Below are 12,322 nucleotides of genomic sequence, written 5' to 3'. Positions count from 1 at the left end.
TAATTTAAACAAAATTGTACTCTTTTTGTTTCATAAATCATGTAAAGTACAACAGTGAACATTAAACTGATGAGAGGATGCATATTTTCAACATGCAATCATGTAAATGATATCTGAGTGCAGGGGATAGGGTGCTTTTTTGCAAACATACAATCATGTAAGTGATATCTGGGTGCAGGGGATAGGGTGCTTTTAGATCTCTTAAATCTAATTTAGATCTCTTAAATCCCAACAAGCACAAACAAACAGACTGATGGATTTTTCGATGTATTGTTCAGTATGAGTTTTTTCCACTTATCACCAAATCAAGTAGAATAACATCTCACTGTGCAACTCTAATAGACAACATATTTACAAACAGAATGGACAACAGCATAAAGAGTGGGTTACTACTAAATGACATCAGTGACCATCTGCCGGTTTTTGTAATGTTTGTTTGTGATTAAGTGTAAGGATGTTAATAAGATTAGATACAGGAGAGTAAGAACAGAAGAATCTATAAATAAATTTAGAAATGTATTACTGACCCAAAATTGGAAACAAGTGTTTAAAGAGACTGATACCAACAAAGGGTATGAAACATTCCTGATAATATTTAAATCATTATATGATGAACACTGTCCTTTGAAACAACACAACAAGAAGCAAAAATATATAGATAGGCCATGGATGACAAAAGGACTACAAAATGCATGCAAAAAAAAAAATATCTTGTATAAAGAATTCATAAAATTCAGAACTATAGAAGCAGAAAGTAAACACAAAAGATACAAAAACAAATTGACTAGTATTATGAGGATATGTAAGAAAGATTATTATAATACAATATTAAACAATAATAAAAATAATATCAAGGGCATATGGAATGTGTTAAACAATATTATCAGGAATGGATCAATGAATATAAACTACCCTCAGTATTTTAAAGACAATGATACAACATGTAAGCGATATGAATGATGTGGCTAATGGGGTTAACAATTTTTTTGTAAGTGTGGGACCAAAACTGGCAGAAGAAATCGATAATCCACAGTCAGAAGAAGGAGAGGGGAAGGTTGTGGATTTCTTAGACAGCAACCCAAACTCAATGTTTTTGAAAGCAGCTGATGAAAAGGAGCTTATTGACATTGTTAGTAATTGTAAGAATAAAAGGCCTACAGACTGGAATGACATTGATATGGCTTTAATCAAGGTAGTCATTGGTGTAATTGTAAAACCCTTAACTTATATTTGCAATTTATCTTTCAAAACTGGTGTATTTCCATGTAAAATGAAAACTGCCAAAGTCATCCCACTATACAAAGCTGGAGACAGAAATCAATTTACAAATTACAGGCCGGTGTCGTTACTCTCTCAGTTCTCAAAAATATTAGAAAAACTGTATGTAAGTAGATTAGATAACTTTATCGAGAAGCACGAAATCCTAGTTGATAGTCAATATGGATTCAGGTCAAACAGATCGACATCCATGGCATTAATGGAATTAATTGAAGACATTACCAGTTCTATAGATAACAAGTAATATGCAGTGGGTGTATTCATAGATTTGAAAAAAGCATTCGATACAATTGATCATCATTTGCTAATCAAAAAACTGGAAAAGTATGGAATCAGAGGGGTTGTACTAGAGTGGATGAGAAGCTACATAAGTAAAATACATCAGTTTGTGCAAATAGGAGACTGCAAATCAACATGCTTAGAAATAACTTGTGGAGTCCCACAGGGGTCGGTTTTGGGCCCCAAATTATTTATTTTGTATATTAATGATATATGTAGGGTGTCAAACCTCTTGAAATTTGTGTTATTTGCAGATGACACTAATATTTTCTGTGATGGGGACAATTTGCAGCAGCTTTTGGAGGTGGTCACAGCAGAAATGAGTAAACTAAAAGCATGGTTTGATTTGAATAAATTATCATTAAATTTAAACAAAACCAAACTTATGCTGTTTGGAAAACGCAAAATAAATACACAAGTAAAAGTAATGATAAATAATGTTGAAATAGAAAGAGTGTATGAAAATGACTTTCTGGGTGTGATTCTTGATCATAAAATCTGCTGGAAACAGATTATAACCTTAGAGGTTAACTAAACTTGAAACAGCATTATGCTCGGACCAATTTAGAAAGTATGTGTATTTCCATTTGTGGGGTGGTTTTGTGGAATGGTCTTGATGAAACGATTAAACAAAGTATGAATATAATGCAATTTAAAAAAAATGTACAAAAAATATATCTTTGAAAAGTACAGTAATGAGGAAGGAGAATGTAAATCTCACAGATGTTAATGGTGCTTGTTCTTTTTGTTCTTTTTTTTGTTCTTTTTTTCTTAATAGCTTGATTGGAGTAGTTTTATTTGAATTGTCTGTTTATTTTATTTTATTGAATTTTGCATTTGTTAATGGTGAAGAATGGGGGTAGGACTTGACAAGCATAGGCTTCTTCCTATCCCTTTTCCAACGAGTCTAATGTGTATTACGTTGAAATTGGCTTTTGATTTTTTAATTTAAGTATGTACATATATGTTATGTATATGTGTATGTGTGTATATGTGTATATGTATGTATGTATATATGTACATGTATATGTATGTATGTGTGTATGTATTTATGTATATATGTATGTATATATATAATTTTCCTTTTATTTATTCATTTTCATCTTTTCTTTTCTTCTTTTTTTTTTAATCGTTCGAAATAAAGATATCATTCATTCATTAAATTGCAGTGGAAATGGAAAGTAAATTGGACACATTGTTTCATAAAGCATATAAACTGCAGCTGTGAAAATGAAACTGACGAGAAGAAATGTTACCAAGAATCCAACAAATAATTGTAGTGGAGTTCTGATGAAAATTAGGAATCATGAAAAATTATTTCATGGAATTTTTAAATGTGTTATGCATGGCATTGTCACCATGCTATTGCACAATGTTTAATGTAGTAGTCTTGAACTGAAAATGTAGAATTTTTGCATGCAGATTGGATTAAGCATTTCCTGTTAGATTTAACATTCTCTTTCCGTAGTTACCTTTAATTAATTGGATTAACTGATCTTTTTTCACAGAGGGCGATGGGTGTATGGAGCAAGCATCCAGATGAAGTGGTTGAGGCAGGAAAAATTATATTATTTAAAAGAGATTTAGACAGGTGCATGGATGGAAATTGTTAGAGTGATATGGCACTGCCAAGGGCAAGTGGAGCTAGCTTCGATGGCTGATCATCCATGGTTTGGGCCTATTTGGACTTGAGAATATTTTCATTCTGTGTGACATATTTGCTATGTAAATCTAATGAATTTTGAAAAGATAATTTTATCCTTATTTCCAAATATCCCTTACCCAGATTTGGAGTACGACTTGTAATTTTATATCAAATTCATGTGAAGAGCCCGTCAGTCAATGCACTGACGCATAGCACGAGGTTTGGTTGGGGATGAACGTCGGTCTTCCCAGTAGTAAGGTTTAGCAGGCAAACAGGTGAGTACAAATGTTGAACTAATTCTGACGTTGACCTAGGTTGTTGTTATGGAGAATCCTATGGCGAAAGGGAAACCAGCGGCAGAGGACCTTGGCAGTGGAAAAAGCTGACGGCCGTTCGTTTCCACTTCGGAGTCGCTGGCAGCCGCGATCTGCACAGCAAGTTCCGATTCAGCTCCAAGAGGGAGCAGCTTCGCAACCCCGAGTCAGGGCAAAGCCAAAGCTAAGTCAGTAAGACAGGTCCAATCAGACGATTCTGGACAGGAGGACTCTGTCCCAACATCCATGGAAGATGTTGTTTGCCGTCTATCTAAACAGGAGCGGCTAATGGAACAAATGGTGGCACAAAATATGGTACATGCAACGGAGGCATTAACAGGCGGCTCCAGCCAAATGCCTGTGGCAACACCTGGCTCAGGGTTGCAGTATTCCTCCCACTCTGATGAGGGGAGTATCAGAATTTTACAGAGCTGACTCCGATTATGGGGATGATAACACTGAATCCCATGATTTAATGCATGATATGTGGCAGACGTATCATAAGGAAGAGCTACCTGCTCTTGCCTCTAAATTTGCCATTCCCTCAGGGACAGGTAAGCCACTACAGGAGGAACTGGCCAGCAGCATCAGCTATTTAACATCGCCTCAGCTGAAGGAAGAAGTTATGCTGGAGGCTGCTGGGAAATATGCCAGCCCAGAAAACTGCAAGACCTTGGATGTCCCGAAAGTTAATAGTAACATTTGGGAAAACTTCGGGGGCAGAACAAGGTCCAAAGAGCTGAAATTACAGCGAATCCTGAGACTATTTTCAGGAGGTATTACGGCCTTTGTTAGGTCAGTGGATGGGGCTCAGCTGTCGGAAGCACAGCAGGATGCGATGGCATTGTTGTGCAATACTCATTTTGAGATAAACTGCTTCCGTAAAGATGGCATTAGGCCAGAATTAAACCCTAAATTTGCACACTTATGCAGGGCCAGTAATGTTCAGCCTGCTAAATATCTCTTCGGAGAAGATTTGTGTAAGCATTTCAAAGATTTGCAGGATTTGCAGTACTGCTGTAGATTTGGGAGGAACAACAGCAGCAACAGATTAGCAAGAGATACCACTGATTGGCTCTAGCCCAAGTGTGAGGAGAGGGGTGAAAACAGTTGAAAACTGAGGAATTGGCTGTGTAAATTGGTAAATCAGGCAATTTATCAGTCAATTTAAGCAGGACAGCTCTTTGCGAGCGGCAGTGAGTGAGCGGCCTAGTGAGGGAAGTGCCCTGTGAGAAAAGTGTGAGTCTTTGGCTCGAGAGTCTTCGGAGAGGAGGCTGAGGAGAGGAGACCACGCAATACGCTTGAGAGGTAGAGACCCAGGGAGGCCCAGGGAGCCGTTGGTGAGAGGGGAGGAGTACCTGCGCTGGAACCTGCGACCAAATCGCCAACGTTCCAGAGAAGGAGTCTGGGGGAAGCCTCTGATTGGTTCAGAGGAAGCCTCTGATTGGTTTACATTTTTACATTTTTGCCTTTAGGCTAAGGATTCTGGGAGGTAAGGATTCTGGGAGTTAAGGGTACAGTATTTATTAGTAAAGTTTAACAGATAAAGTTTTGTGTTTTTTAATATTTAATATAGTTAAATTGGGAGTAGGATATGTCAGTGGAGATTGGCCCCGTGGTTTGCTCAGCCTGCAACATGTGGGAGATCAGGGATATGGTCGGTGTCCCTGGTGACTACGTTTGCAGGAAGTGTGTACAGCTGCAGCTCCTGGCAGACCGCATTGAACGATTGGAGCTGCGGTTGGATTCATACTGGAGCATCCACGACGCTGAGAAAGTCGTGGACAGCACGTACAGTGAGTTGGTCACACCGCAGGTAAAAGGTAAGAGGACAGAAGGGGAACGGGTGGCCAATAGTCAGCAAAGCAGTAGGCAGGTAGTGCAGGAGTCCCCTGCGGTCATCTCCCTCCTAAACAGGTATACCATTTTGGAAACTGTTGAGGGAGATTGCTCATCAGGGGAATGCAGCAGCAGCCAAGTTCATGGCACCATGGGTGGCTCTGCGGCACATGAGGGGAGGAAAAAGAGTGGAAGGGCAATAGTAATAGGGGATTCAATTGTCAGGGGAATAGATAGGCGTTTCTGCGGCCGCAAAAGAGACTCCAGGATGGTATGTTGCCTCCCTGGTGCAAGGGTCAGGGATGTCACTGAACGGCTGCAGAACATTCTGGAGGGGGAGGGTGAACAGCCAGTTGTCGTGGTGCATATTGGCACCAACGATATAGGTAAAAAAAGGGATGAGGTCCTAAAGGATGAATTTAGGGAGCTAGGAGATAAGCTTAAAAGTAGGACCTCAAAGGTAATAATCTCTGGATTACTACCAGTACCACGGGCCAGTCAGAGCAGAAATAGGAGGATATTGCAGATGAATACGTGGCTTGAAAAATGGTGCAAGGGGGAGGGATTCAAATTTTTAGGGCATTGGAACCAGTTCTGGGGGAGGTGGGACCAGTACAAACAGGACGGTCTGCACCTGGACTGGAATGGAACCAATGTCCTTGGGGGGGTGTTTGCTACTGCTGTCGGGGAGGATTTAAACTAATGTGGCAGGGGGATGGGTACAAGAGCAGAGGGGCAGGGGGGTGTAAAATGAAGGTAGAAGCAATAGGTAGCAAGGTGAAAAGTAAAAGTGGCAGGCAGACAAAACCAGGGCAAAAATCAAAAAGGGCCACTTTTCAACATAATTGTATAAGGGGTAAGAGCGTTGTAAAAACAAGCCTGAAGGCTTTGTGTCTCAATGCAAGGAGTATTCGTAATAAGGTGGATGAGTTGAACGTGCAGATAGCCATTAATGATTATGATATAATTGGGATCACGGAGACATGGCTCCAGGGTGACCAAGGCTGGGAGCTGAACATCCCGGGATATTCAATATTCAGGAGGGATAGAGAGAGAAAGGAAAAGGAGGTGGGGTAGTGTTGCTGGTGAGAGAGGAGATTAACGCAATGGAAAGGAAGGACATTAGTTTGGAGGATGTGGAATCGGTATGGGTAGAGCTGCGAAACAATAAGGGGCAGAAAACGCTGGTGGGTGTTGTGTACAGGCCACCTAACAGTAGTAGGGAAGTTGGGGATGGCATCAAACAGGAAATTAGAAATGCTTGCGACAAAGGCAAAGCAGTTATAATGGGTGACTTCAATCTACATATAGATTGGGTGAATCAAATTGGCAGGGGTGCTGAGGAAGAGGATTTCTTGGAATGTATACGGGATAGTTATCTAAACCAACATGTAGAGGAACCAACGAGAGAGCTGGCTATTTTAGACTGGGTATTGAGTAATGAGGAAGGGTTAGTTAGTAGTCTTGTTGTGCGTCGCCCCTTGGGCAAGAGTGACCATAATATGGTTGAGTTCTTCATTAGGATGGAGAGTGACATTGTTAATTCAGAAACAATGGTTTTGAACTTAAAGAAAGGTAACTTTGAGGGTATGAGACGTGAATTGGCCAAGATTGACTGGCAATTAATTCTAAAAGGGTTGACGGTGGATATGCAATGGAAGGCATTTAAAGACTGCATGGATGAACTACAAAAATTGTTCATCCCAGTTTGGCAAAAGAATAAATCAGGGAAGGTAGTGCATTCATGGATAACAAGGGAAATCAGGGATAGTATCAAAGCAAAGGATGATGCGTACAAACTAGCCAGAAAAAGCAGCATACCGGAGGACTGGGAGAAATTCAGAGACCAGCAGAGGAGGACGAAGGGCTTAATTAGAAAAGGAAAAATGGATTATGAAAGAAAACTGGCAGTGAACATAAAATCTGACTGCAAAAGTTTTTATAGATATGTGAAAAGAAAGAGATTAGTTAAAACAAATGTAGGTCCCTTGCAGTCAGAAACAGGTGAGTTGATCATGGGGAACCAGGATATGGCGGACCAATTGAATAACTACTTTGGTTCCGTCTTCACTAAGGAAGACATAAATGATCTGCCGGAAATAGCAGGGGCCCGCGGGTCAAAGGAGGTGGAGGAATTGAGTGAAATCCAGGTTAGTCGGGAAGTGGTGTTGGGTAAATTGAATGGATTAAAGGTCCGATAAATCCCCAGGGCCAGATAGGCTGCATCCCAGAGTACTTAAGGAAGTAGCTCCAGAAATAGTGGATGCATTAGTAATAATCTTTCAAAAACTCCTTAGATTCTGGAGTAGTTCCAGAGGATTGGCGGGTAGCAAACATAACCCCACTTTTTAAGAAGGGAGGGAGAGAGAAAACGGGGAATTACAGACCAGTTAGCCTAACATCGGTAGTGGGGAAACTGCTAGAGTCAGTTATTAAAGATGGGATAGCAGCACATTTAGAAAGTGGTGAAATCATTGGACAAAGTCAGCATGGATTTACGAAAGGTAAATCATGTCTGACGAATCTTATAGAATTTTTCGAGGATGTAACTAGTAGCGTGGATAGGGGAGAACCAGTGGATGTGGTGTATCTGGACTTCCAGAAGGCTTTCGACAAGGTCCCACATAAGAGATTAGTATACAAACTTAAAGCACATGGCATTGTGGGTTCAGTATTGATGTGGATAGAGAACTGGCTGGCAAACAGGAAGCAAAGAGTAGGAGTAAACGGGTCCTTTTCACAATGGCAGGCAGTGACTAGTGGGGTACCGCAAGGCTCAGTACTGGGACCCCAGCTATTTATAATATATATTAATGATCTGGATGAGGGAATTGAAGGCAATATCTCCAAGTTTGCGGATGACACTAAGCTGGGGGGCAGTGTTAGGTGTGAGGAGGATGCTAGGAGACTGCAAGGTGACTTGGATAGGCTGGGTGAGTGGGCAAATGTTTGGCAGATGCAGTTTAATGTGGATAAATGTGAGGTTATCCATTTTGGTGGCAAAAACGGGAAAGCAGATTATTATCTAAACGGTGGCCGATTGGGAAAGGGGGAGATGCAGCGAGACCTGGGTGTCATGGTACACCAGTCATTGAAGGTAGGCATGCAGGTGCAGCAGGCAGTAAAGAAAGCGAATGGCATGTTGGCTTTCATAGCAAGAGGATTTGAGTATAGGAGCAGGGAGGTTCTACTGCAGTTGTATAGGGTCTTGGTGAGACCACACCTGGAGTATTGCGTGCAGTTTTGGTCTCCAAATCTGAGGAAGGACATTATTGCCATAGAGGGAGTGCAGAGAAGGTTCACCAGACTGATTCCTGGGATGTCACGACTGTCTTATGAAGAAAGACTGGATAGACTTGGTTTATACTCTCTAGAGTTTAGGAGATTGAGAGGCGATCTTATAGAAACTTACAAAATTCTTAAGGGGTTGGACAGGCTAGATGCAGGAAGATTGTTTCCGATGTTGGGGAAGTCCAGGACAAGGGGTCACAGCTTAAGGATAAGGGGGAAATCCTTTAAAACCGAGATGAGGAGAACTTTTTTCACACAGAGAGTGGTGAATCTCTGGAACTCTCTGCCACAGAGGGTAGTTGAGGCCAGTTCATTGGCTATATTTAAGAGGGAGTTAGATGTGGCCCTTGTGGCCAAGGGGATCAGAGGGTATGGAGAAAAGGCAGGTACGGGATACTGAGTTGGATGATCAGCCATGATCATATTAAATGGCGGTGCAGGCTCGAAGGGCCGAATGGCCTACTCCTGCACCTAATTTCTATGTTTCTATGTTTCTATGAATTGAAGGTTGCTGCTGGTATGGTTAAAACACCCTTTCTGGGTAAGACTCTTCTACTCCGGCCATATCACCCCTATTTGACAACTAGCGGGAATCATTTCTCTGAGGCTGGTGGGAATACCAGGTCTGCTCCATAGATGCTGCTGCACCCGCTGAGTTTCTCAGTGGCACTGTCACCCAGCGAGATGCCACATCGCCACTTGGCGGCCAGCAAACCCCTCTGCATTTTTGTCAACTATTGCCCCTGATTTGATTATTAGCTTACACCATGATTGGACTGGTTGAAAAGTGGTCCCACCCTACGACAATGTCTATGACAAGCTACAACAACCTACAACCTAGCTACGGCAAGCTACGGCAAGCTCCCGACAACCAGTGACCCAATAGTCGCGATTTAGGACGTCCACTTACAACCACACCTACAACAACCTACGACGCCTACTACGACAACCGACATCAAGCTACGACCCTGTCGGCATCAACTGAAGGAAACTGACCTCATTTTGCCTCCAAAGCAATGGAATGATAATTTTTCCTTTTATAGGGTTTGTAGCGTGTGGTTTGCCAATCATTCTGCGTCGTGACTGGCATGGAGTAACATCAGAGGGCATGATTCTCACAAGAAGATGAATCCCTGCTGCTTGCAGCAGCCCTCATGTTAATAGATCACAAAGACAGAAGGACAAGAAGAAGATGAGGCTGCTTTCAGAAACTTCACTAGGTTCCCCTCTGAGCTGTTTCAGGAGCTGAAGACACGGGTGGGCCCTCTCCTGGAGAAAAAGGAGACCTTCATGAGGAAGCCACTGGAACCAGGCCTGTGCCTAGCTATCGCCCTCCGCTACCTGTCACAAGGAGACTTCTACAAGAGCCTCTCCTACAGCTTTCTTGTGCCCCACAACACCATCAGCAAGGTTGTCCGAGACCTGTGAGGCCATCATCAATGCTTATGAAGATTAAGTCATAGACTGCGCTAGTACACCAGATGAGTGGAAGAGAGTGGCGCAGGGCTTTGATACAAGACGGAACCTCCAGACCACGTGTGGGGCAATTGACGGCAAGCATGTGGCCATCAGGTGTCCACCCAAGGGAGGTTCTATGTACTTCAACTTCCTGTTTTAGGATGTGGGCACACCTGGCAGTGTGCTAGATCGTAGGATCTGGAGACAGACCTCCTTTGGGCAAGCACTGGAAGAAGGAACAGCAGGTTTTCCTGATCCTGAACCTCTGCCAGGAGAAGACAACCGTGACATCCACTACACACTGGTTGCTGATGATGCCTTCCCACTCAGGTCATGGATGATGAAGTTATACCCTCACAGTTGGATGTCAGGGGAGCAGAGGATCTTAAATACCACAGCAATTTGACTACAGGGTGATGGCAGATTTTAAGCCGAGCCGGGCGATTAAAGGCCCCGTGAATGGGCTGATTCAACCTCTGCTCTATGTTCTTTGCTCCACCAGGACGATTCCCTCCTTCAATTACCACGCTCTATCCTCAGTCTCACCCCCCTACTTCCGCTCTGACCGACACCTCCCTCCTCCAACCAAAGTTTCTCCAGCACTTTTGTGTACCTGCTCAACTTAGGCCCAGCCAGAGGTCTTTTTTAGGCTCAGGCCCATCTCGTCCATCTTGGAAGATGTGTCAGCTTCAGCCAAGATACCAGAGCAAAGGGAAGGAGACCGCACAAAACTTAAGGTCTGCTGGCCATAGTTATAAACTGCCTATGACCATTGAGGTAGGTGGATGTGCATCCATCAGTCACAAGGAGTGTGCAGAGGGATTTCAAGTCGGCGGCAGGCTAAGGCTATTTTTACACGAATGGCAACAGCCAACCTCTGATCTGTTTATACTGCATAGCATAATGTCAGGAAGACATTATGTCTCGCAAAGCTAGCTGTTTCAGCTGCCAAATTTATCTTTGAGAAATTGGGATTTCTCATTCATCTAGCTAAATCCAGGCTGATACCAACAAGATCTATTTCTTATTTAGGGTTTGTCATCAATTTGGCAGAGATGTCTGTGACCCTGCCCATGGAGAAAAAACAAAATTTGGTAGAGGCTTGTTCAAATCTACTGATTAATGAGATGCCATCTATCCGCCAGGTTGCAGGGGTAATTGGCAAGGTAGTAGCTGCCTTCCCAACCGCATGTTATGGGCCTACGCATTATCGAAACCTGGACCATGAAAAGGATCAGGCACTAAGACTCCACAAAGGTCATTTTGACAGACCTGTGCAGTTGTTGTCAGAGTCAAAAGCTGAATGGTTGGTTGTGAATAATCATCATTATTCAGGCAGCTTTCTCCCTAGTAAACCCACAACAACACTGCAGAGCGATGCTAGTGAACTAGGATGGGGCACAACTAACACCATCTTTAGTTGTGGTGGTAGATGGAACAAGGAGGAGTTACGCCTTGGTCAAAAATATGGCATCAATTATTTGGAAACCTTGGCAGCATTTCATGCCTTGAAAGCATATTGTGGAAAGGTACATGGTGTGCATCTTAGACTACAATTGAATAACTCAACAGCGGTGGCATATATGTAAATCACATGGGTGGATGTAGATCACTATCCTGTGCAAATGTTAGTTGGGCTTGGTGCCTCGATAGAAGCATTTGGATTTCAGCTACTCATTTGCCGGGCAGATTTAATCTGGTAGCAGATGCTAGATCGCGGATGATCAATGATCGAATTCAGTATCCATTGAAAGAAATTAGGTTGACAAGACAATTTTTTCTACTATTTGTAAATGTCCCTTGCACGTATTTGTGGTATGAGATTGCAATTGATGTTACCTGTCACTGTTGGCGACGACTCGGTTGTAAAAGGGGTAGAAGTAGTATATTGAACCGTAGTAGTTTTTTGTGTTGTGGTTCCTGAATATGTAAATTCAGAGAAAATACAGAAAAATGTCAGTTAAAATACATGGCAGCACTCTCATGGCAACAAACAAGCAGGTGAGGCAGGTACAATGGCAACATTTAAAATACATTTAGACGGGTACATGGATAGGAAAGATTTAAAGCAATATGGGCCATATGTGGGTATGTGGGAATAGTGTAGATGAGGCGACTCGGTTGCCATGGGCAAGGTGGGCTGAAGGGCCTGTTTCCTTGCTGGATGATTCTATGACTCAGGATATTTCTAATTAAAATACTGAGTTGATTACAATAG

General features: G+C 42.4%; 1 protein-coding gene across 14 annotated transcripts in view; it reads right to left on the bottom strand.

The window, feature by feature from the left end:
- LOC129703231 (mucin-2-like) overlaps positions 1 to 12,322 on the bottom strand; it is a 78,049-nt gene that overhangs the window by 42,416 nt on the left and 23,311 nt on the right. For all 14 annotated transcript variants that reach the window (XM_055645511.1, XM_055645515.1, XM_055645521.1 and 11 more), the window contains exon 3: positions 11,944 to 12,024. In XM_055645511.1, the coding sequence (XP_055501486.1) occupies positions 11,944 to 12,024 (81 nt within the window). The remainder of the gene's footprint in view (positions 1 to 11,943; positions 12,025 to 12,322) is intronic.

This window comes from Leucoraja erinacea, chromosome 14 (genome assembly GCF_028641065.1).
Source record: "Leucoraja erinacea ecotype New England chromosome 14, Leri_hhj_1, whole genome shotgun sequence".
NCBI lineage: Eukaryota > Metazoa > Chordata > Chondrichthyes > Rajiformes > Rajidae > Leucoraja > Leucoraja erinaceus.
Note: the sequence above shows the minus strand (reverse complement) of the source record. Positions and strands in the feature narration are given on the sequence as shown.